Consider the following 26,546-nt stretch of genomic DNA (forward strand, 5'->3'; position numbering starts at 1 on the left):
GGCATTTTAAGACATTAAAACGACTCATTAATGCAATACCTCAAAATTCTGGAGGGGAAAAAAAAAACCCTAATTTTTGAGAGGAGTATCTGTTCTAAGGCTTTTGTTACATTGATGCACAGTTGCCACTCACACCGTAAAATTGTTCTTGTGAAAGGCCTTGCTGTTAATTTTATATGTTTATTCCTACTTGACAGCAAGCAAATTTGTGTCCTTGATTAAAACGCTGTAGAGCATTCAGCCTTTGACTTTAAAAAGGACACCCCTCCTCCAAAAAAACCCAAACCCACCAAACCCCAAAACATGAGGGAAGTTGTACAGAGAACCAAGAATTGCTAGTTTGGAAGAAAAGGAATTTTGTTTATGAATTAATTTTAGAATGAAAAATCCTCACATGGCTTTATTGTATTATACTCCCTGCATGTTTGGTTTAGGAAGGGTTTTTTAAGTGTGGTTTTTAAAATGGAATTCAGATGCTTATGCTTATTTATAATGTACATGTAGCTATGTCAAATTGTAAAATCTGATAGTCTTACTCTCTCTGCTTGGATGGGGTTAAGAAGCCCAGGCTGGCAATGTTTATCCATAAGCACTGGTTATTAATGATTATCTGCACCTCAGAGCTGCTTGTAAATCAACATTTCTTCCTTTTTCCCTAGAACTGCCATGCTCAGTGCTGTGTGATTGCTGCCTTCACGTCTCAGGGTTCCTTGCCTGTGGTTCAGTATTAGTGGTTTTATTATTGGCTTATTTGAGCACTGTTTATAATGTAAGTTGTTTTATAAACAGTGTTTTATTATTATTACTATACAGTAATGTTTCTATCAATCACAAAATAAATTCCTCAATACAGGTAAATCATCTGTGTAACTCAGCTACAAGAGCTCAAAAATTGCTTGTATTTCAAAATAATATTCTACTAAAGGGTGGAAAAAAGCTTTTTCTAATAGCGGGTTTTAATAAGAGAGCTGGTCTCTGCATAGCACTGCAGGTGCTAAAATGGTTATTTAACTGCACATAGGCTAGAGCTGAAAAAATTCAGACTTCTCTCTTAATTAAATAAGAAATCTATTTCATTGTGAACTAGTGAAACCATACTTAATTAGAAAGAATTACAGTACTCTGGAGCTGAATGGGAATGGCATTGCCTTTGGTCTTTGAGCATCTTGTCAACCACAATGACTAGTAACAGATGTTTCATGAAACAATACAAGAAACACGTGCTTTTTAATAAATATTTCTTCTTTGTGAATAGTCAGACATAGTAGCTTGGTTAAATATCCTTCTGTTAGGTTCAAAAACCAAAATTAACCACTGCTGAGATTTGTTTCTTGCAACAGAATTGTCTCTTACCTGCCTCTCCTTCACAGCAGCAGTTGGTCGTACAAGTTGAGGTTAGTTTTGTTTCCTCTAAATACTTGTAGCAATACCCTCACTGCCTGCAGCAAAGACCATCTGTACAAACCCGTGTTTAAACAGAAACTGGGACTGGTTGTTTCTTCTTCCTTTTTTTTTTTTTTTTTTTTTTTTTTTTCACCTAAAGATTAATTTAACTAATTTTGCTAATCTTATGGTTTTTGAGAACTGCAAGAGCATTCTGCCGGTGACCACCAGATGGAGTTTCTAAAACAGCTTTGATAAACCAATACCAGAATTCATTTCAAAACGATTTTTTAAAGGTTTTAGAGATAAGAAACAGTGCAGAAATTCTACCGATTTAAAGATAAATTTTAGCTTAAATTTGCAAATTTTAGGGGGCTAAAATTAGGCTTTTCAGTTCACTTTGTAATCAGTAATTGTACTGGGTTTGCATGGCAAGGTTTGGATAGCAGAGGCAGGGAGGGGCTACAGGGCTGGCTTTTGTGAGAAGCTGCCAGAAACTTCTCCATGTCCAACAGATCCCATTCCAGCAGACCCCAAGGTGGACCTGCCACTGGCCAAGGCTGAGCCCATCAGTGCCAGTGGCATCACCTCTGGGATAATGTATTTAAGGAAAGGGGAAAAAGCGTGCAAGTACTTTTTTGAACTGGATGAAATGGATTCACTTCTGGGTATAAATCTTGCTTTAAAGAATTTTTGATGGAAAGGGGTTTTTAAAATATGTTTTTATACTTAATTCATAAATAACTTTGATGAGAATCCTGTGTTTTAAAATCCTTTACTGCCATGATTTGTAATAATATGGAAATTCCGCCTGCTGCAGACTGTGAATATTTTTGACAATCCTTGTGGATATAATTAGAAGTGCCAGTTCTTTAGAAGGAAGGAATATAAGGAAATCACACGGAATTTCAAGGGAATTGAAGGACCTGGTGGGAAGAAAGCAGGATGACAAAGGAGATAATAGATCCTCTGCTCTCCTGGTGGAAAAAGAATGTAGTCAGCATATGTAAGAGTGTTTTGATATATAATGGAAAACGTAAGGAATTTAACAGAGGAAACATTTCACACTTCAGATTTGTTGCCATGGCAGTCTGCACAGCTGGGTTTGTACCATTAGCTTGCTTTCACTTGGAAAAATATTGCACAAGATACTCAAGAAATACACAAGATTTTGCTTATTAAGAGACTACATAAATTAATTTAGGAGCAGATGTTTAGGATTCATTAGTGCATTGAGCACTTCACAGCTGCAGAAACAGGCAAGAATCAATTCCTCTCTGAGTCCTCAGCAAACAGTGGAACTGAGAGTGGCACTTGAGCAGGTTCTGCTTTTTTTGGGTCTTAGCAGTTCTGTGCTCCTGCAGTGAAGCTCATGAGGTTTCCAGCTTAGACACCGGGCTGCTTTCATTTTTAATAAGCAGTGATAAATGGGGCACTACCGATGCACATACCCACAGCACAAAAGCATTTTAATTGAATCTTGGTTTTAAACAAGGGGAAAAAAAAGGTGTTACTTCCTTCTGACGTTCGTGGTGGCAGGGTCATATTTTCTTCACAACCTTGGGGCCTGTTCTCCTGTTATATAGTAGTTTTGTGTGAGCACTCCAAAAGTTGTTGACTTCTGTGATGTCTCTGTATTGACAGATAATGGCAGATCCAGGTGCCATGTCAGCATGGTTAGTACTGGTGTAAACATCTTTACTTTGTTGTACCTGATCAACCCTTTTTACTTGCACTTATGTAGTCCTTCACTCTTCAGAAACCTGTGAGGGCTTGTGAACTTGCAGCTTATTAACTCAGTTCTCACTGAACATCATTCAGTCTGTGTTGTATGTGAGGGGTTTTACTAATCCAGCTGAGAAACAGCCTTTTTGTTGGTTGTGTCCAAAAGCTCTGTGGATTGAAGGATCAGAAAATCATTGCTCTTGTACTTGTTCAGAGATGCTGGCTCTCCTATTAAAGAAAACACTCTTTAAAACACTGCGTGGAAGTAAAGGCATCCTGTCAGATACTAGGCTTTGATTAAATGGTGTAATATTGCAACTTCCACTCTGCCAGTTGTGATATTAATTTATTTCTGACTGAGACTTAAAACTTAGAAGTGCCTTGGACTGAGGGTTTTTAAAAGAGTTTACCAATAATAATTTTAAATAGAGTTTGCTGTTAATTGCTGTCTTCCTGCACTTTACTGAAAGGCAGCACATGATTAATTTTTAAAGTATAGCTAAGAAAATATTTTTATATATGTAGGGTAAATGAACTGATCCATGGGGAGTAATCTTCTGATTATGTGCAGTAGTTACTGCAATGAATGCATTATGAGGTATCTTAGATTGTTAAAAGCTGTGTTTTCTTTGGGATGCCAGAGGTGTGGGTTATTTTATTATGTTGTTCTGAGAACCAAGAGAATTTCTGCAGGAAGCTGATTGTGGGCAGCACAAAGGAAAGGAAGCGGTCAGGATGTGGCCGGTGTTTGCATTGATCTCCAGGTGCACTGTTACTCTGCCTCATTAATTGCAGGGTTTTTATGCTGAAAAAAGTCAGGCGGGGTATGTACCTTTTACCTTTCATTCCCAGCCAACTTCATGATGATGAATAATGAGATTTTAATAATGTCAAATTAAGGCCTGGAAATTTGACGTCCAAGTTGTGCAATTTGTTATGTTTTGATTCAGTGAAGCCACATAGGTTTAATTTTGTCTACAAGAGGTTTTTATCAAGAAAGAAAGAAAGAAAAAAATCACACATTTTATTGACCACTTACACTTGAACACTTTTTATTGAGAATGTATTATGAGTCAATACTTCCTTTATGAAGCTTTCCAGAAAGTCCATTTCTGACATGATACTGAAGTCCACATCTCTTCATTGTAATAGAACCAGGAATTTTCTAGTGGCTGATCACCTTCTTTCATTAACTGAAATTAAATCTTCAGAGACCAACAAAATTTGATTCTGAAATGTAAACTTTTGAAACTAGGACCTCTACTAAGTTGGTCAACAAGGACCTGTCTTGAGCTAGCTGTGTTAATAACTCAGAAGCAGAGCATGACATTTTTGTTAGTTCATTGATTTAAATTAATTAGAGGTTCAGCAAGAGGGCTTAAGCCATCGATCAATTCAAATGTTAAGTTCAATTTTGTGAGAAAATAACACTGTTAATAATGGCACTTAACTAGTGCTTATTTTCTAGTACACATTATATACACACAGAAGCATACAGTACACCTTCCTGTTCAGAGGTTTACATTTAAATGATACACTTTTAGAAATAATTTAATAGACTCTTTGCAGATTCTTTTTACATCAGTAGGCTGATTTTTATCTTGCATATATACAGTACTTTATTCATATCTATTTAGATGTGTAATAGATAAGCCCCTATTTACAGTCAACAGAACCCTTCAGGTATTTGAAATGGAAAGGCCCTATTCTCAAGAACTTTGTGTATTTGTCCATAGAAGTAATTTTTGATACCTTGTATTTCCTTAACTATTTTACTCACTTGCTCCTCTACTGTTCTTTACAGAAATATTGCAAAGCTCTCTCTTTTTGGGATACTGTTTTTTGAGAGATGCCAGGTGAGGGTACTGCAGTTAAGTTCAGAATTTCCTTAGGAGACCAGCAGCCAGACAGATCCACAGCACAGTTTCTTTGAGGCAACTCATACATCAAATTAACTGGTCAAAGAGGTTGAGTGGATAGCAGTCTTGGTCGTTAAATTATCCAAGCTGTTGTATCTATGATTGCCATCACATTTAGTGATTATCGAGGATATAGACAAACATCCGTAGCTCTGTTGCAGTAAAAAAGATTAGGAAAAAATCAGACTGGATACCCCCCGGGTAAATTCCATAAAAATCTGTCTTTTTACATCTCTTAAATAGCAGCTGCTATTTTACTATTTAAATTTGTTCGTAATGTCAAGTCACCAAATAAGATTTAGGCGATCATAAAGGAGTCAGTGTGATGAAGTAAACGTGAGTACTGAATGGTACCAGGTGTGCAAGACAAGCAGGGATGGGAGAGAAATGAAAGTTAAATAAATTGTGCAGAGAAGTGAAAAACAATGAAGATAAATGATACCAGAGCTGTGATCTGAAACTGAGAATTTAACTGAGAGAGAAAGGAACAGAAATAAAGGCAACAGTTCTTTTAGAGACAGAAAAGAAGATGTCTTAAGAGAAGGAGAAAATGGAAGTAAGGAAGCAACATAGAAGCTGAAATTGCACTTAAGAGTTGCCTGCTCAGCTGCAATGTTCTGGTGATGTCCCAGTTCTAAAGCCTCTATTCACACCAGATAAGCCAGTTCCTCCCTGCTGGAACTCCTCCTGCATAATGGCACAGAATTTCTTTTAACAGATTTTACGTGACAGTTTTAATGTGGTGCATCAACAAACCTAATTTTCCTCAGATGGGAAGAAGGAGTCTGTTTGCTTGACAGCTGTAAAGAAAGATTTTGTTCCTAAGCACTTCTGTGTGGAAGCGAGCTTGAATGCTCAAGATGTGTAGAAATTCATAGAAAATCTCTCAAGGTGGGCAAAACCAAGAAAGCAGCCAGTATGATGTGTATCAGCAAAGAAGCACTGTAAATGAGTGTGTGAGTTGGATGCAGCAATAAGGAACAGCTTCAGTCCTTATCAGGGTTTTCATCAACAGGCTAAAACAAACCACCACAGAAGTACATTATTTACTCTGTAGGCTTCAAAGGTTAAAAATACTCAGTAAAATATGAAAATCTCTTTAAAATTAAGTATTAATGGAAAGTCTTCCACCACGATGTTGATAACTTAGAGATGCTTGTATATAAGGAAGATAAGCAAATATGACTATGGGAAGAAACTGCTTGATGGGAAAAGATCTGTTCCTCACCTGCTTTTCACATAGAACTTTGTGTCTCTGCTGACAGACTAGGGCCTGTTATCAGACAAGATTGTGCTCTAAACAATGGGAAAGGTTCAGTTCTGGTCTTGCTCATGTTCTTTTTCTACACCAGAAGGTTGAAAAAGTCACATTTTTTGGATGTCATGTGGAATCTGAGTTGTGCTGTGACAGATTAAGCAATAAAATGATGCTTTAGCATGTATCAAGTGACAAAAGTGTTCTTGTGGCCCCACAGCAGTGGGAGAGTATCAGCTCCACCTGTACCCCCTTCCTGTCCCCTCCTGTCATTAATGCAACAACAGCACGAGAACAGGTAGTTTTTGGGTCAGTGCTTTGCAGTTTGTTGTTTTAACTGTTTATGTGCTTCCTGCAGCATGTTTGTGTTTCTCATCTATTTCATATAATCAGTAAAATTTGGTGATCTGGATTGGATTTCTTCATCCCTACTGTGAAACTAGACTTTACTATCCAAGAATCCCAATGGAAGGCTTTTTTGAGAGGTCAGCAGAGCTGTTGCTGACTGGGATTCCTTTGTTGAGGAATTTTACATGATTTCCAAACCTCCAGTGATGTCATAAAGAGAGTTTAATTTATTTGTTGCAAACATATCCCTTGAAAATACAAAATGTTAATTATAAACATATTTATTTTTTAAGATAATTGCTCTTGTTACATGAACATATGTGGACCATAACACTTAGCCAGACAATCTTCACTAGTTAAATTCTGATTTAACTTTGTAAACCACTGTGTCCTTCATTTTAGTATGTGGAACAAACATCTCTAAGTTCCATCAGAATTAGTTAATAAATATTTCTGAATTCCTGAAATGTTTTAGGATACAAACAAAGCACTGGAAAATTAAAACACATTTTTGTTATTTGTGGTAGCTAAAAGAAAAATCAGTTTACCATAAACGTTACAGCAGGTTAGTTTGTAGGAGAAAATTATTTCTGAAAAACTAAATTAGGCTTCATTTAGAGGGGATTCAGTGATGGAGAAAGAAATTAAATAATTTAATTTATAATTAACATTTACTATTTGGACATGTATAATTGAGTAGTATGATCTTCAGTAAAGATCATCTATATAATCTTCATTGAAATATGCTATTTACTTCATCAGGGATAGCACTATCACTTCTTTGTACAGAAAACAAGGTAATACCTTTTTCTATACAAGGTACAAGGTACAAGGTGCTGTGTCTTCAGTCAAGACTTCAATGAACTGCCTAGCGATTTCTTCAGACAGGAAGATCAGAGCCATGAAAACAGAGTTTATCCTTTGTCACCAGTTCAGTGCACTGAAGGTATCTGATGTCACAGGTAATGCAGCAACATAGGCCAGAGCCTCACACCACTTCAGCAAACAACTACTGGGAAATTAAGACTGTTGCATTCAGCTGCAAGGGAAGCTCCTTCCAGCCTCTTGGCTGGGACTCTGAAATGTCTCTGAGTGCCAATACAGCAGTGTCACAGTCCCAGCACTGAGCACCCAGTGCTGCAGGCACAGAGCACCAGGGGTTGTGTCACACCTATGTCATGACCTGCTGTACAACTGTGCGCTCGTGAGAACACCCTTGGTTCCCACAGTGTATCTTTTTAAGCAAACGTCGCAATTTGTTGGGGAAGTTTTTGTTAATGTATCTGTAGAGCAGAGGCATGACAAAGCTGCTGGAGAAAGCCAGGAATTTTGACAAAATCGTGGCAAAGTGTAATATTTGAATGGAATTTACATCTGGAATTCTTCCTCGTAGGTTAGTAAATGTGCTTACCAAGAGAATAACATAATAAGGTGTCCACAGGGTGAACTGTGTGCAGACTGTGGCAATCAGAAGCCTGTGCACTGATGGATCCAAGCGCCCAGAGTCCTGATCCAGTGGCGTGGCCTCCTTGCGTATGCGCAGGATCAGCGTCAGCGCGTAGAGAACAGCGACGGCGGGTACGACGTACCCAATGAACACCATGATGGCATCTGCTGCTTCCTGGTTCTGCATCTTGGAACACTCGATTATTTTGGTGGACACGTGGTTGCAGACGTAGAACAGGAGAGATGAAAAGCTTGTGAGCATGGCACCGCCCCAGATGAACCCGCAGACGTGTTTGGTGTTGTACACACTGGACATGTAAGTCCTGGGCAGGGCACGTTCGATGTAGTAGTCCAGACTGAGCAGTGTGGTAGAGTACATGGTAACTAACGATGAGATGTTGAATAAAATCAGGAAGGTAATATAAACTTCGTTGTTGGAATTCCAGATGGCCCATTTTGTATTGGCAAGACCCAGCAGGTACATTGGTGCCAGAGTGTTGATGATGAGACCGGCAATGGCAATGTTGACAAAGTAAACATCTGGCATAGTCATAGTAGCTTTGTTGTAGAGGTTTACTAGGACCAGCAGGCCATTGTAACAAAGGCCAATTGGGAAACATATAATGAGGTAGAGAAGGGAAAAGATGGAAAGCACAAGGTCGAAATCATGGCAGAGATGCTGGTCCTCACTGTTCTCAGTACTGTTGATTAAGGCTTCACAGCTCCACATAGTGATTTTAGCTTTTGTGTCTTCTTTGCTGGTTACCAGCTTTTCTGTAGAGAGAGACATAGTGAAAGCGTTGTTAAAATATTACATCGTAAATGGAATGCAAAATACTGTGAAGAAAACATTTTGAACTTTAAGGTAGTACGCATCACATACCTAACATTGTTAGTCTAAAAGAAAGTAAACCATTATTCAAAATTTAATTGGACTGATGCATGCTCTGCAGTTTTGATCGAAATGAAACTAGTGGTGAATTAGTTGATACAGCACACTCAGCAGAAGTAAATTGTAAATTATCATTACGTACTGATGTATATATGAATACTGATGCAATTTTTTGAAAATTGTCAAACAGTACCTTGTATATAGCTAAAAATACATAAGGGTAACTACTGAAGAGTGGAAGTATATAAACTGAAGCTTTACCTTGAAAAAAACGAGTTTCTATAGGAGGCACATACAAGGGAGTATAGTGGATGTGTCCTGGATCACTGATATAATTGACAAAAGACTAGAGGTTACTGGGAAATGAGCTGGGGGGGTGGGGTGGGGGGTGTTTGGTATTGCTGTTTTTCTTTTAAATATGTCAGTTTGTATTCAGACTTCCAACCTTATAACCATTTAGTTTCAAAAAAACAATGGACCTCTGTAGTCCAGGGAACCTAATATCAGGGCAGCCTGACTTTCCAAAAAGGGAAGAATTGGCTATCATTTCCTCTCAAAATAGCTCGAATTCTTTAAAAAGTATGCTGCTATCAGCAGTTGAGGTCCACCCATCTTTGCTTTATCATCAGTAGAGATAGCATTTTAACTGAAACCGAGTGAACTTCAAAGCAGTCCTGTAAAGTCGCTTTCCAAAATGCAGAAGCAAGAAATAATCTCTGAAGCAGCCTTAAAATCATGGCTGTAGTTCACGGCAACCCATTTCAGGGACAGTGTAGAGCTGGTGCAGCAGGTGATTTCCCATGTCACGTACTCCACCTGTCACACACTCCTGTGGTTTTGTGTGCTTCTCTGTCAGCACCTATAGCAAAGTATAACTCCACGTACCTGGATTCTTTCCAGAGGGAGAGCAAGATTTAATCAATCCACAATAAACATTGTGCAATGAAAATGAATGCTACTAGACAGCATGCTATTCTCCACGAACCAGATGTCTAAATTATACTGTGTGGGGTCTGTGAGCATACAGGTACTGCATCTCCCTGGTGCTAATCCTTTGACTCTTCAGCCACAGTACAAAATTTGTCCCAAAACTGTGTCAACTTCCATGTTTTATTTCCCACTGCAGTTGTTCTGTGTGCATTTTTTTTTTCCTAAATAACATGAGATGAACCAGAAATCAGGCAAAAAATACAGTAATTTTATCCTGGCAAGCGAATTTTTATTCCACTGTTCTATGCTTGATTTCCTCAGAGAAGTGGCTTCTGTGGCAGCACCAGAAGTTCTATTGTTTTCAAAGGCTGTTTTCAACTTTGTGGGAAAACTTAACGTTTGGTTCATTTTTTCACATCAGTTCTTCAGCTATACTGTTGTGTATGAGTGGACTGTATCCTATCTTCGTATTTGTTGTCTTTCCATCCTCATTCTATTTTCGAGCACCGAAAACAACCCTGTTTGTTTTTAGGAAGCATCTGTTGCTTTAGGTTTTTGAGAAATAACAAGAAAAGCTGTTTCTTTCACAGCTGAAGGGAACCAAAACTACATCTCATTGAACTCTTATGACTCGATTCAAGCAAAGCAGCAGACTGGAACTAGATATTGCAAATATATGCATTCTGGTGAGTGCAAAGGTGACTAAGCACAGGCATGGATGCAATCACGTAATTCCATTATGTAGATTTATCCTTAAGCATGTAGCTTTGATTACTCCAGACTGAATTACATCAGCCACTGAATAACTTGCCTGTATATTGTCTCAGAAGATCAACAGTCTTTGCTACCAGACTTTGTATTTTACAGAGCAGGGAGATGTCTGGTTTCACAAGCGTTTTTAGTCATTACCCTTATTTTTTCTTTACGTCCTCTAAGTGTGGTAAAACACAACAATTCTTTTTTAATGATAGAAATGGCAGGCAATTCATTGCGTTAAACAGTAATCTTAGGAAAATCACAATATTTACCTCTGAAGTGAGCAAAAAATAAAACCCAAAATTAAAAACATTTTCCCTGGAAATCTTGTTGATGACTTTCAGATTCCCAGGTGAGGTATTTCTGCGGCTGGAGCCGGAATCCCCCGTGTTTAACGCTGAGCTGCCGGCCGTGCAGCGCAGGCAGCACTCCGAACCCAGCCGTGCCTTTTGTCATTCCCAAGGCAGCTCTGCCGGGGCCGGGTCACTGCTCAGAGCCCGGCGCTCCCCGCTGACCCTTGGAGAGCGCGGTCGCCGCCGGCTCTGCAGCCCCGGCTCCAATCTGTTGCATAAGTGCAGGCTGCAGCAACCTCTTGATACAGTGTCTTACTTCCCAGCATTGCCCTGCTCCCGGCTCTGCCCGGATCCCAGCTCTGCCCTGCTCCCAGCTCTGCTCTGCTCCCGGCTCTGCCCTGCTCCCTGCTCTGCCCTGCTCCCAGCTCTGCTCTGCTCCCTGCTCTGCCCTGCTCCCAGCTCTGCCCTGTTCCCTGCTCTGCCCTATTCCCAGCTCTGCCCTGTTCCCTGCTCTGCCCTGTTCCCTGCTCTGCCCTGCTCCCGGCTCTGCCCGGATCCCAGCTCTGCCCTGCTCCCAGCTCTGCTCTGCTCCCGGCTCTGCCCTGCTCCCGGCTCTGCCCTGTTCCCGGCTCTGCTCTGCTCCCAGCTCTGCCCTGTTCCCTGCTCTGCCCGGATCCCAGCTCTGCTCTGTTCCCTGCTCTGCCCGGATCCCTGCTCTGCCCGGATCCCAGCTCTGCTCTGTTCCCTGCTCTGCCCGGATCCCAGCTCTGCCCTGCTCCCGGCTCTGCCCTGCTCCCGGCTCTGCCCTGCTCCCAGCTCTGCCCTGCTCCCAGCTCTGCTCTGCTCCCTGCTCTGCCCTGCTCCCAGCTCTGCCCTGTTCCCTGCTCTGCCCTGTTCCCTGCTCTGCCCTGCTCCCAGCTCTGCCCTGTTCCCTGCTCTGCCCGGATCCCCCAGCTCTGCCCTGTTCCCATCTCTGTCCTGCTCCCAGCTCTGCCCTGCTCCCGGCTCTGCCCGGCTCACCCCGCCGTTCTCAGCCCGGGATGGCGCTGGACACGCAGCCCTGCCCGCCCGGCAGCGCTCTCGGCTCTCCGCAGCCTCTCACCTTCAATCGCCGTGTGCCGCTGCCCCGAGCCGCCCTCCCGAGGCACCGAGCCGCCCGCCGGGCCCCGCCGTGGCTCTCCCCGGCTCCATGGTGCTGGCCGGCACCGCGCTGGGAGCCGCTGCCTGCGCTGCACTTGTTTTGCCTCTCTAAGTTACTCACTCACAAGTTTCTGCTTGGCTTGGCAGGCGCCTGGCCCCTCCCTTCCCCTGTTTACAGCCAGTTTCAAGAAGTGAGAGAGGTTGTGCTCGGAGCTGTTGGATCCGGCTTGCTTTGTAATCCCAGGGTTTCAGATTTGCCGTTTAAAATCCTTGGGAGTGCGGGTTTGTTATGGTTTTGTCATCCGTGCCGGGGTTCTGCAGAGCCCGGGCCGTTCCCTGCAAGTGCAGTCAACAGCCTTCACTCAAGAGCGTGGGTTTTATTTTTAACTCGGAATGAGAATATGTAGCTTTCAGGTTTCATTTTCACAGGCCGTATGTACTGAACAATCAGTATTTAAAAATTCCTGTACTACAAAGTGCACAGGTGCTTGTGGTGCTGGCAAACATAAACCAGCTTGTAGAACAAGGTAGGAAGAAAATTTTCTGAGCGTTTACTTTGGAGATTGTTTTGGTGTTGTGAAAAGGTGTTACGACATAACCCTCATTTTGTGATGGTGTTGAGAGTTCCATAATGCTTCCTTTTTAAAAAAGTTGATTAATCTCAAGGATATTTACATGTCACTTGCAGTTAATGGATATGAATGTTTATATTTTCCACAACTTTAAAATGGCTCACTTCTTGAAAGAGCTTTTGAACTGCAGATTGATAATTTATCCCATAATGAATTTTGTACTGTGGTTTTTCCATTGCTTATATGGAAACTCCTCAGACTAATAAAAAGTTACCACCTTTGAAGTATGTTTCCAACTGATATCACAAACCAGAAGAGAGAGCTGCCTTTTTCAAATGAATTTGTCTTATATTTAGAAATTCTGAAGCTTTATTCCATAGTAAATAAGCACCAGTGTAGCATCCCTTAGTGAAAAAACAAGGAGGTGTTTATGAAATAAATACCGGAATAACACTAAACCCGAGATTAGCTCAGTTGTTTAGAGCATGATGCTAATAACACCAACCTTGTGGGTTTGATCTCCATATGGGCCATTTGCTTAACACTTGGACTAGATCCTGGTGGGTCCCTTCCAACTCACAGTATTCTGTGGAGTCTAAAAATGGTCATCCAGTTCATCTCAAGTTACTCTATCTGACCACAGCTTGTATTTAAAGGCTCATTACAAATATTGTAAAACCACTGCAGCTCCCAAATAGCAGAAAATTCCCCCGTTCCTGTTAGATGCATAGTCCACAAACAGAATTGTGTATGTGCTGTGGATAACTCCATGTTACAAACTCTGGCATCACGTTTTTGGTGTTTTAGAATTTCAGAAGGACTTTAATCATCCAAAATTCACCAGGGAAACAGCAAAGTACAAAAGGTATTCATGTAGAAGCACTTTTAGAGTGCTCATACTTGGGCAAAAGCCAATTTCTTTACACACCATTAAAGCTGAAGGTGGTTTTATTTAGATAACAATGACCATGAAGTACTTAAGAAAAAACTTCTTGCAACACAGCACAAAACGTTGAGAGCACTTGGTGGCAAAGATTATTTTAGAAAAGATCCATAAAATGAACTCTAAATAATGAGAAAAAAAGTGAAGTTCTGCTCAGTTGTATTACAGAGTCCATAGCTGCAGTCAGGCTTTTTCAGAAATTTTCATTCATAATGCAGCACTAAGTTGCAGAGCAGGTTGGGTAAGAGTCTGAAGCATGACCATTCTACGCTTGGATTATTTTATTTGACTTAAAACACCAATCCTTCAGCTGCAGCACTGTCTCTTTGCTCTGCAGATTTTTTTTGTTTATACAATACAAGGTTTGTCTACTTGCTGTATTATCATCTGTCTGTGACGTAGCTCTTACCTGGTTTATCTGACCTCTGAATGTGTTTTCACAAGCTGTGGTATCATTATAAACTAATAGCAAATAAAGTACATAGCTAATAAAGCTGTTGCCAACAAAGTGAGTCTCTAAACACACCAAACACTTGCACCTTTGTCAGGTCCTCTTGTGTTCCCACAGGATCTCTGAATTCCTGCAGACTGAAACATGGTGCTGCCTGTGGGAAGGCTGAGTCCTACACAGAGCTTTGCTGGCCAGCACAGATTTGCTTCAGATCTAGACTGAGCAAACAAAAAATCATGGCCAGAAGTTCTGTATGTGTATATAAACCATGACTTAGTAATTGTCAGCTCCTCATCGGGGTTTGAAAGGTACTTTTTCAAAGTGTCATGCTGAATATTACTTATGGATTAATTCTTAAAGTTTTAAATAGTGAATGATCAATATTTCTGGAAAATAACAAACCTACAATTAGTTGTACATTAGGGGGAACACACTGAATTCTCTAGTGCTGAAGAGTGAAGTGTCACCTTGCTGTTACCTCTCAATCTGGGTAACATGACATTTCTTTGGGTTTACTAGCTTATATACATACCATAGGGATTAGCAAATGACTTGTAGGCTGGATATACAGAAAAGTAAAACTAAATAGCTCAGGTTAGATGCGAGGGGGGAAAATGCAGCAGTGCAGGCAAGCAGGTTTCAGAATATACTTTTCTCATGCAGTTGCTGAGTTGCTGCTGTTTAGAATGTAATGATACAGCTCAGATAAAATGCTTTTAACATGAGTGGAGAAGAAAATCCTGCTTGATACTGGGGGCTGGGCGGCTGCAAAACAGGCCCCTTCCAACCCTGTAATTTATGTCTTTGTGGTGCAACCATTGACCAGTTTGGCAGGGGAAGTTCATAATTGATATTGGTTCCAATTGTAGTGTGGTTAATTCAGTGTAATGTAAGCTGAAAGAAGGCAGGATCAAACAAGGGGGATAATTGATACAAAGTAGCACTGAGTATAATAAGCCTATGTTGGATATTTGAAAAAGTACAAATCAAAAAGCAAGAGTGGGTCAGTTGAAAGAGATGGAACAAGGAGTTTGCCACTCATGGCAAGTGAACTCACCCAACCTTCTGGTCCTGCTGATTTCACCCTTCATTAGGCTCGGGTTTTGGTTTTCTAAACCCTTTTCTCTTTGCTACATAACTTGCTTTAGTAGCAGCATAAAAATAATTAATAATTAAAATAAACCCAAGGTTTTTCACTTATATAACCCAACTGTTGCCTACTCCTGCTTGATTCTGCACAATTTAAGTGCTGTGAACCCATTTCCAGCTCTACAGGTAATTGCCTTCTCTTGGGCCAACATTTTTCCTTTAGCATTCGTTCTATCCATGTATGAATTCTTGTGTACATTTCCTGGTTTCTTAAAATACCCCCTGAGTTTCACATCTGCCTGGCCAATGTTTTCCTCTTTATCTCTCCCTGATGACTCCCTTACAATTAACATTGTGCCTCCCATCATTATTTTATCATGTGACACACACACACAGAGTATCATATCCCACTTATGACAGGGTTTCCAAACATGACACATTTTCAATTTGTGACCTTCCTGCAGGATATCTCAGGCTATTCTTTGGTATTTTGAATCAACAATAAAGATTACATTCTCAAGAACTGTAACAATGCATTCCTGTTGCACATGGCACAAGTACAGAGGTACCCATGTTCCTGGAATTGGTCTTTGCATTTTGCTTTGGTCACCCTTTGAGGTTGTTCACTCTGCTTTTCCAGAAATTCTGTATATGTGATCTTCAGAGCTCTTTCCTGTGGGGCCCCCCCTCACTAGCTGGGTTGTTATTGTTCCACAGATGCTGGCAACCTCTGTCTCATTTATTCATCCTCTCATTCTGTAAGCACCATCTTTGTGGTAAATCATTTGCATAGCAGCTACCTGGTGATTCAGATCCCAGTTGTGCCATGATAATCTGCTTACTGCCCTGGCCTCTTGGCAACCTGCTAAATAGATGCTTTTTCCCCCTCCTGTTTTGACCTTTTGTTTTTGTTATTTATCATTGTTGTTATTAAATGTATACATAATATGTAAAATTATTAATATAATTGTTAACAATATCAGTTGCACATTTGTTATCTGTTTAGATTGTTCAGCTCTTTGGGAATCTGAGTTCATATAAGGCCTTGTCAAAAGTGAGTCTACAAATTGCTGCCACAGGTCACTAAGCATCAAGAAATGAGTTTAGATAGGCATTTTGTTTGGAAGAAGGAGGAAAACTTGATTTTAGGTTATGGCAACTGTTTTTTTAGGATGTGCATACTCTCATAGCTTAGAACTGCAGAACTTTCTTCTGTTTTTAGGGTTCATAGAAGGTTGCTCAGAAAGTGTGTATCCATCAGAAATAAATAATTCTATTTGCTTTAGTTTCTCTTTCTCCCTCTCAATTTCTAAGCAGCTTAAAGCTTAGGAGAACAGGTAACATACTCCAATAAAGGAAGACAAAAAAGACCATCTACTCTGGAAATCATAATCACAACTGCTAAATGGTGTGCTGAAGAGCCCTTTAGATCTGTTGGAGAGTGGCAGTGTGGTGGTGCTCTGGAAGGTTGTAATAACCAACAACTTGGGGTGGAAGCTCTGTGGAGAGGAGACAGCACTGCATCGCCTGAAGATTTGTTTGGAAGGAGTCCCTTGTTCAGACACAGATGCTATCTGCCAGGCACATCTGCCACTGCAGATAAATCCTCCTTTTTTGTGCTGTTTATTTCTTTGCAGTGCAGCCTCTGTGGGAGTTGGGTCGCCAGTGGCTGTGCCCCCCTGGCAGCTGCTGGGGAACAGCTGCAGCAGGGGCTCTGCACGGGTTAACTCCATAAACTCAGCCTTGTTTTGTTAAGTTCTCCCTGTGCAGCATCGCATGAGTGGCACTGATGTGCTGCTCCACCCCTTCCTGACTTAGCTTTATCACTGAATTCTCTAAGAGCTTCTATATTAAAAACACGACATGGTTTCTTTTTTTAATGCTTCTCTGCAGCAAGAAAGATTTCTCTATAGAGTGAACAGTGCAACTTTTAATACTTAGAAGACTTCATCACTGCAAAAAGTAAAATGCTTACTTTTGTGCATTTCTAAAGGTGAGGATTCCATCAGGCAGAATGAATTAACACAGTGATTACCTGTATTCATCTATCTACAGGCCTTAGCTGCTAGGGATCCTGACATGAGACACAATTTGGAGATGCTCAAATATCCTCCAGATAATGCTTTTGAAAAAGACGAAGTTACATGCAAAAACAAAACCTGAGTAATTTTCCTGGTATTCATATTCACTTCCAGGAACTTATGTATTAAATAACAGGAATAATTAGAATGAATGCAGTATTAGAAAATCAGCTTACATAAGGTGCTCCCAGCTCTGGATTTTATGAAGTTGACCAGTTGGAATACAAGAAGTGACAGCTTTTAAGCATCAGCAGAGTAGATGGCGCCATTCAGAGTGCTGAACAGCCAGTTAGCACTGCTGCAGTTCTGCTCCATGTTTTCAGAGCTCTTGGAAGCTGATTTTGATGTAGCTATCCTACTTTAAAACTAAGTAGCAACAACCTTAAATACCATTCAGTGTCAAGATGACTGAAAGTTGTTATGTATATATACGAATTCTTTTAACTGCTTCACTGGAAACAAACTTTTAAAAAAGTTTAACTTTTTTGAGAATTTTCAGTGTGCTTGTAACTGGTGAGCCACAGAAACCAAATGAATTAATGAAAAAAAATACAGAAAATTTCAGTTTCTGGGAAAGCACACAGGCAAATAATTTCCTTCAGTTTAAAACTGAATGTAAGTTGCAGATTCTTTTCATATGAACTACTACAACTCAGTGGATCTAACAAGGTTACAGACTCCTCCAGAAGGCATCTTTACTGTTGTCATGTTGATGTTCAGAGCAGCTGGGACTTAGTAGACACTTTATCCCACTGTTTTTAATGAAAATATTTTGTTCATTTTTTTCTGACTTCAGGAACTTAATAGACTAAGCGGGTGATTTCATTAATAAATTTTTCATAACTTGCAATAATCAGTGTTTAAATACAAGGAGTTTTACTCCCAGTATCTACAGACACTTCAACTGTAGAGTAACAGGTCAGTTAAGACTGGGTTGGGGGGGAATTATGAAACATTTGTGTTCCTGTTTTTTATGTAAAGATCATCATATCATAGAAACTTCTGGTGAAGTCTTTTTAATATTTGAGATAATATAAAAGACAGTTTTATGGTAAAATTCTTTGCTTAGGTAATGTCTTTAATAAGTGTGAACAGGTCCTTTGCACCTCTTACAAGATAGCAGGTGCCTGGACCTCTGGATTTCCAGCATTTTGGAATTGCCCAGGCTCCAGGTAAGGAATGTTTGTACTTCTGGTTCATGCAAATCAGCATCGTTCCAGTAAAGAACACAGATTCTCGCCAATCAAAATTAATGCAAATTATGCCAATTCTGGGCTTTTCTGTCTGAATTTATTCCAGGAAGAGAGTGTCAAAGGTGCATGGACTGTGCTGGAAATACTCTGTAAATGAGCTGGCCGGGGTGAGCTGGCAGGGTGGAAACAGCAGCTCTTATCTTCCCCCTTTGTTTGTCAGCTTCACCCAGCTCAGGGCTTGTGGCAGAGAACTCTGCTGAAATTTGGCAGCACAGAAACATTCCCCACAGATCTTTCAGTGCCAGCTGCAGAGACTGACAGGAGGCACAGATGGTACTTTTCCTGGAAACTATAACATAATGCTGTTTCCTATTAGAAACACTGGTGAAAGCTGACTTATCAACCAGACCATCACACTGGCTGGGGAGGGAACTCGTGTGGAACACACTCTGACCACAAACACCAGGTTTCCAGTAAAAGCAGAAAGTTCTTTAAAAAAAGCAGACATAGTTCTTTATCAGGTAGCATATAGAAGAATTATAAAACTTTGAGTTTGAAGGGAAAAATCAACCCTCAGCAGAGTTGCGCTAAGGCTGAAATGACTTCAAAATTTGTCATATCCGCTGGAGATAAACACATCTTTCTGTTAATTGCTGGCAAGTCTGAGACATCTTGTTCCTGACACTCCTGTGGCTTTTAATTTTCACTGCTTGGTGAAGGAAATTGCATTTTCTAGCTGCCTCCTGGATGAACTTGCATAATTACTGAGTACATCTTATTCCATTTATAATCTCTAACTAAAATATTTTAAATTTACGTTCTAGGGGGTCTACTATAATATTAATGCTGATCTAAGGTTGGTTATTATTAGATGGTAAGATTTAGAATAAGAGTTTTCATTTATCAGGGGCTTGAGGCATGTTTCTGACATGAATGAGTTCTGATTTGTCCATCTATTGCTTGCCATGTGCCACTCCCGACTCCACTTCATCAGTGACAGGGAGTTTTTATCCCTAAGTCATCAGAATGTCCTACCAATAAACTCAAGTTTCTTCTAAGACTCCCCACTGCAGCCATATGTATATATCAAACTTGAAAATAACCCTTAGCACGGTCATTCTGGGATGCTGACAAGGAGTTTTTAAGTATTTGATGATTTCATTTGAGTCCTTGGCCATCCTTCCACACACCTGTGGGTGGAGGTACTCTTACTGGGTATTGTTTTTCCAGGCCAACATGAGGCTGGAAAAATGTTTCCAAGGGCAAAAAAAAAAAAAAAGCCCCAAAGTAATTTTGTGGGAAGAAATGTGCAAAGACGTCTGAGGTTTCTGTAAACCTGGACTCTTTAAACCTAAAGCCTCCCATTACACAAACATCTGTGATGTTACACCTGGACTCTACCACCAGCAGCCACCTGCTGCCCACATTGCATCTATTCCATGGTATTTTGGAAAGCCAGGGTTAGGATTTCTGCAAATTCCTGGAACTATATACCGCATTAATGGTATGGAAATAAATACTAGTGTTTACTAACTACAGTGTATCCATTGCCATACAGCAATTAACTTTCCAAAAATCTGAACAGAACTTTTGTAGAGATTTCTTAGTGTCCTTCATAGGTAACATGATGTTTTTAATAAGTCTTGCCTGTCTCAGGAAGCAAAAACAACTTCTGTAGCACATTTGTTACTGCAATGAACCCTGATACATAAAATTACATCGGGTTTGCATGGTAAGCTTTTGGAAAGGTGTTCAATTTTAGTTCTCATTACCCTGTTCTAATTGGATGGTTAATGAATTAATTTTTCTATAAGTTGAGTCTGTTTTCTTCAGGATGGTAATGGGTAAGTGATCTCTACCTCTCCTCCCAAACCATGAGCCTTGATTTATATTATCTCTCCCTGTCCAGCCACAGAGGGGAGTGATAGAGTGGCTTTGGTGGGTACCTGGTGCCAGCTGAGGTCAGCACACCACAGAAATAAATGTATAATCTGCTTCCTCCTGTGCTAATGGGTGGAAGCCTGGGGAGTAATTAGTTTGTCAGAGAGCCAGTTTCTTAGTAATGATTGATAAATGGTTGTTTTTACAGAGCCCACACAGGCACTGGGTGCTGAGAACAGTAAAGCACAGTTTCTAGGGAGGTCACTGGAGCCTGCTGGTCTGTCTTCACTTAAATGAGCCATACTTGTTGTGGCTGTTGTGGAAAATATACAGAATACTCTGATAACATCTGATGTTCAGATCCTGCATGCAGGAGTTCACATGAATCAGTCTGAAGTGCAAATCACAAACATTGATGTTTACATGAATCACTTTGACCAGACGTTTGATTAACTTTGTTGCATCACTTCAGAATCAGTCTGACTTGTGTAGAAATCCATGGAATTTTGCTCAGGACTAAATGATGGAGCCAATCAAACACGTGCCAGATGTGATACTGGCATGACAAATAGGGTGCTGCCTTTTATGCTGCTTTAGCATTTCTATCAGAACAACATAAAGTTCAGATGACAGAGCCCTAAGGGAAAGTAGGTGTTCTGCTACGTACAGTAGAAAAGAGATTTTCAAAAATCACAGTGATTAGTGTAGTTGAAAATGCTTATGGAGGCTAAAAGGACAGCAGTCATTCTGCTGATTCAAAACTTCTGAAGAAAGCAGCTAGGAAATTTTTGGTGCTTTAAAGTTTGCCTTTGGCTTACCTTCCCTTATAAATGAAAATGCAACTTAATTGTGATTAATTAGTTAATTAGTTACTGCTGTATCTATCTGCTTTGCAGCAGTATTTCACAGCATGGTTTGCTGCATGTTTATTACTATCCTGTGAATAAAAGATTCATAAGGATCTCACACTGAGATTTTTTTTCTCTCTTAAAGACTAATTGGATTAACTTTTGATCAAAATTCCTCTGCTATGCTTCTCTTCTGTAATACTTCTATTTTTAATATACAGAAACATAGAGATCTTGTATATTCAGAGCAATAAATAATAATAGAAAATAAAGCACATAGTTATTACCTAAAGAAACAGTGAGAAATCTAGCTTAATGTGCATGAAAATTGATATGCACAAGAAAAGCTACTGTATCTTTGTTTTGGCCAACCAGATAAAAGTGGGAGTGTGACAAATTCAAACAGCGATGTTTTCCCTAAGGAACTGTTATCTAAAAGCCAAGCACTGTTTTCTAATGACAGCACTGTTCATTTTCACTGATCCACGGCTTAGATGCATTGATGTAATTTCTTTCTAGGCTTTTAAAAACCGAAAGCAATCTAAAAGGAGAACTGCTTAAAATCTCACCTGGGAGGCACTGCCTTGCAGTCCCTTGATGGCCGGCAGAAGCATTTTGCCCATCAAACCAGAGGCTGTGGTGAGTGAGCTGAGCAGAGACTGCAGCGTCTCATGTCTGAGGCAGAGTGAGCAGTGGCAGAGCGCTGTGCTCACTGTGCCCTCGGCGTGGCACTGGACACTGGGGTACGTGTGACTGTCCTGCACATACGTGCCCATAATCCCCTAAACTGCGGCCACACGCTCCCACCGCAGCTCTGGCAAAACCAGGGCCTGATCCTGCCCTAGGCACGGTGCTGTGGACCCTGCCCCTGGTTGTGAAAGGGTTTGGAGAGGTCTTTTTTTGGAAGGGACAGAGGGAAAGGACACGCTGCGGTTCGGGAGCAGTTCAGCCTTCGGTGTCGTTACGTAACGGGAGACAAACAGCGGCTGCCTCAAACCAGGACAGCTTTGGTACAGGAGGAGAATGTGGCCATCACAGAGTGTGACCCGTTCTGTACACGTTAACACACTCATGGACCTGCAGCAGAATCAGCCAAGCTGACAAAAATATAATGTTAGTGAGATGTGGTTGAATTCAGAGCTGCTTGTCACAGCTGTGTGTGCTGGGAGTCATATCCCTCCCCCTTGGAAACACAATGCTGTTTAGCAAAACCCTGCAACATCCACTTGGCCTCTGGAGACTTTAGACAGTAACCAACATTAGAGCTGAAAAAGGGCCAATGGGAGCTTTAAAAAATACTGTAAACCTAAGAATTCTTTAAAGCATTCAGAAGAAACATTTTAACTGGGGGGAAAGAATCATGTAAGGAAAATGGTGCTGCTCTGTCATCTGACCTTAATGAGGTGGTAGGTAAATGTAAATTCTTTGCATTTGAATAAAAGGCCTGTAACATCATGATTCCATCTATTTAGCTTGCATACAAATAGTCCTTAAATAATTTGCCTTTTTAAACTGTGATGAAGAAATAGTTTATGTGTTTTTCTTCCTCCCTGAAGCAGTAAAGTTTACATATGATTTTACTTATCAACCATAAAGGAGTTGACCCATAAAATGAATGAAGAATTTGTCATTCATGTTAGCATGTTTGTGTAATATAAATGTGTTTCGTTATTTTATACCATTAGTTGCTTATTTTTAATTTTGCAGTTTCTTAAAAGCTAAATCTTGACAACAGGACTCTGACGTAGGCTCTAAGGTTAACACCCGAGAACTTTCTGAGTGTTGGTATTTATGATCTAAGTATTTGCTTGGTTCAGTTATTTTTCGTTCTCTTTGGCTAAGCTTCTATTGTTTATATTAAAGTTAAAACCCCCCAAGTATCTATTTACAATTTCTATCACACAGCAGCTCTGCTTGTAGTCCCATGTAAGTATTTTCCATTAGATTTTCTATTGTTGGAGATCAGTCAAATTATTAAATAAACAAGCACTTCTTTAATCTCTGAAGTAATATTTCTTTGAGGAAACAGTGTGGGGCAGCCCAGGATTATGACTTCTCCTTTTTTTTATGATTTGTAATATTTTATACTTATCACTCATTTGGTTAAGCTGTTATACATGGTTTGTATTTTGAACCACAGAGAAGAAAACGCAGACTGTGTTGTTGATTTATATTTGATAATACCAGTGACAGTTGGGCATGGAATTGAAGGGAAAGTGTGCTTTCCTTTTAAAATTCAGACCTCCAGAGACTGGGAGATGGAATAGCACTCCTTTGGTCTCCAGGGAGAGCAGGAGGTAATAGTGTGGCTCCTTCCAGTCTGCTGCTCTCTTGATTTTATAGAGGCAACTGCTTGCTCTTATAGGCCCCTCCAGTCCATCACTTCTTTCAGGCTGCAGTGCCCACAACCTAATACTTTTCCCATTGTCCTGGTTGGGTTTGTCCAGCAGACTTTCCACAAGGTTTTTCTGAATCCCTGACACAATTATGCTGTGTAACTACAGCTTGGAGGAACAAGTGGTAGGTGATCACGTGGAGTTACTTGAGGAACTTGCGGGGCAGAGGAGATTATTGTGCTTTGACCATCAAGGTCCACATTTCAACAATATCCATACTTAACATAACTTTTCCAGATATTTCTTGTGTTTAACAGCTTCCCCAGAGCAGTAAAGTTTAAGATATGCTTCCACTTATCAACTGTAAAGGAGATTAACCTAAATGGAGAATCCATGGGCAGACCTATGGATGGGGTTTTGTGCTGAGACTTGGTCCTGGCCACACAGCTGCAAGGGGACTGAGGGAAATGCTGAGGTTTACTTTAGTGACTTATTCTTTAATTCTGCCTCATTGCAAAGTCAGCAAACACAAACCTCAGTGAAGGTGGAGCCTCTTCTGTGACCTGCCAGGAAAATTAGCCCAGACCTAAAACACCTTTAAGCACAAGCCAGATATTTTTGCTGTGCAGGTGGTAAAGGTTCAGCTGTCTGTTGATGTGTCTGGTTTGAGCATGGGACACACACAGAGAACATCATGCAGTTTTTATTTGGAGGTCTCCTCACAAAATTAATTTTCAGATGCAGTGTACGGTTCAATGCTTTTGGCTTGATTCATACACTGAATTAAATATGGCTGTTCCCTGTCCATCTTACCCCAAATGTGTCTCTCATGGCTGATGGTTCTATAAAGTTAATGCACAGCCCTGAAATTCATAATTACAGGTAACTTTATTAATATGAAAGTGGGATGTGAACTGTGAAGGTTTTTTGTTTACAGAATAATCTATAGTGGTTGAAATGTTGAAGTCACCAGATGTTTAAGGTGCTGATGTCCCTAACGTGCTGCTACATCTAACTGATAGACAATTCTAGTAATAGTTTTTACTTGCAGAAGCTAAATAGGACCAAAACAAAGTTCTGTTTCAATTTTGTTTGACATTATAATGACTTTTAGAAGTTCACCTTTCAGGAGTGCTCTGTGCAGTAACTTAGGCAGAGTCCGTGATTCAGGTGGATTAAACAAATCACTAGTTTAAAGTGAAAGTAGTTACTCAGGACTGTGGCTGGCAGAGCATTATTTTTATGAGCTGGGTTTCATTGAAGCATCATTACAATATTAGTGAATTAGTGGGTGTGTTGCAGCCCTTCATACCCATGTGCAGAGGGTCTATAAGGAGTGGTTATTCATATGAAGGATTATCACAAATATTCCTCAATATACTTTTATCTTAAGCTGGTACCTTCAAAGGAATGCAAGCAGTTAGTGGTTCATGATAGAGAGACTCAGGGCAAAGATCTCCTGATTCATTGCACAGAATGGAGCCAATCTCCACTGACATTCCTTCTCATTTTCAGTATTACTGTTTTAAGTGTAAAGCAGGGTGTAGTATTAATAGGATTCATTCAAGACTGTTTATTTCTGTTTCATCTTAGTGTGAATATTCAGCAAGTTCATATTTAGTCATAACAAGTCTGAAAATGCTTTGGTAATTACATAAAAAATGAAACTAAATGTGCAAATCAGCTGAGGTAAGCAAGATTTATTTGCAAATTTTAGATTAGTTGCTTTAGCATTGGCTTTTATATGGGCACAGCTTTGAGTCCCTTTCTTTTTTCATCTGCTACAGTATTTGAGGTTGCAAGAACTTTGATGGAAAACTTTAAAAAGGCGACCACAATTGTGCCAGTGCTGCAACCCCATTAATCATACATTCATTCCTCAGAACCAGCATCTCTGGTTTGAGGAATTCACCCAGCTCTCCCTGAGGGCTGTTCCAGGTGAAACTGGCTCTGGAAGCTGGATGTGTGACAGCCTCTTTTCTGCTGAGGGCCACCAGAAAGCGAGTGGCACCTGCTTGGTGTCCAGGGACAACAGAGAGCTGGTTCTGAGGGGCACTGCAGTGCAGCTGAGGCAGCTCAGGGCTGCTCTCCTTGTGCCAGCTCCATCACTACAGGAGTGGGAACCTCCTCCGTCCCAGCTCCCTCCTCTGCTGATGTGACCTGGGATCCTCATGTGATTTTCAGTGAAAATCCCTCAGACATCCTCACCCTGCTAATTCGTAGAAGCTTTCCCAAAGTATTCCAAGCTTGTGGTTCATGTCAGTAGCATGCCTTTTGTTTTATTTCGGAAAGAACACGTTCTGTTTTAAAAACATGGTTCTGTGCAAAAAACCTGAGGGTTGCATATCAGCAGGAGTTGTAATAATGGGCAAGGCAGGAGTATCTGTCTTTTCTAGTCAGCAGGTTTTTTCCCTTGAGTTCCTTTATATTTGACCCTGATTGGTGTGGCCAAACTGCTGAAATTCAGTTAGGTCATTGCTTGTGAGGATGTGTTTGAGATTTTTTTGGTGTGTCTGTGTGCATCTTTTGTCTCTGCGTACTTTGGCTAATTTTCTTAGCTACTGTTTGAAAATGTCATCAGACATCAGATCAGTTTATTTAGCTATTGTGGGCTAATCCAAACATACAGGATATAATACACAGCTCCTGACCTTTTCCTGTTACCAAGCTTTCAGCAGCTCTTTCCTTTGCAGACCTCAGGTGGTGGGGAGGGAGGGAGGAAGGGCTTTAACCCTCTGGGTGTATTTTGTGAAGCTTACAGGACAGGCTGAAGGCACTACAGCTCCCTTTGCAGCACAGGAGAAGCAGGAGAAAGCACAAGCAAAGGAAAAAGTCCAGGGTAATACTGTCTGCCTTAATAAATGCTTGGCTGCAGTGTCCCCACCCTTCAGCCCTTTAAAAAAGTTGTAAAGCACCAAGTTGCAATCTCCAGACTGTGGTAGTGAGTGGGATTTCACAGCTAGCTGACCAGGAGGTGCTACCATCTTCTAAAATCTGCTTGACTGCATATTACTTCTTAAAGCCTTCCAGATTTTGGAGAAAATTGTTGCACAAAAATCTTTGAA

At 40.6% G+C, this 26,546-nt stretch overlaps 2 protein-coding genes across 2 annotated transcripts in view; one reads left to right on the forward strand and one right to left on the reverse strand.

The window, feature by feature from the left end:
* The window catches only part of C16H7orf50 (chromosome 16 C7orf50 homolog), a 124,845-nt gene that overhangs the window by 40,597 nt on the left and 57,702 nt on the right, over window positions 1-26,546 (forward strand). The gene's annotated exons all lie outside the window — the stretch shown is intronic.
* On the reverse strand, window positions 7,459-12,194 carry GPR146 (G protein-coupled receptor 146). Its single transcript, XM_062503829.1, has 2 exons — window positions 12,050-12,194; window positions 7,459-8,850 (listed from the first exon to the last, which is right to left on the reverse strand). Exon 2 carries the CDS (start codon window positions 8,804-8,806, stop codon window positions 7,802-7,804), a length of 1,005 nt encoding a protein of 334 aa, XP_062359813.1. The 5' UTR covers window positions 8,807-8,850; window positions 12,050-12,194; the 3' UTR covers window positions 7,459-7,801.

This window comes from Cinclus cinclus, chromosome 16 (genome assembly GCF_963662255.1).
Source record: "Cinclus cinclus chromosome 16, bCinCin1.1, whole genome shotgun sequence".
Lineage (NCBI taxonomy): Eukaryota > Metazoa > Chordata > Aves > Passeriformes > Cinclidae > Cinclus > Cinclus cinclus.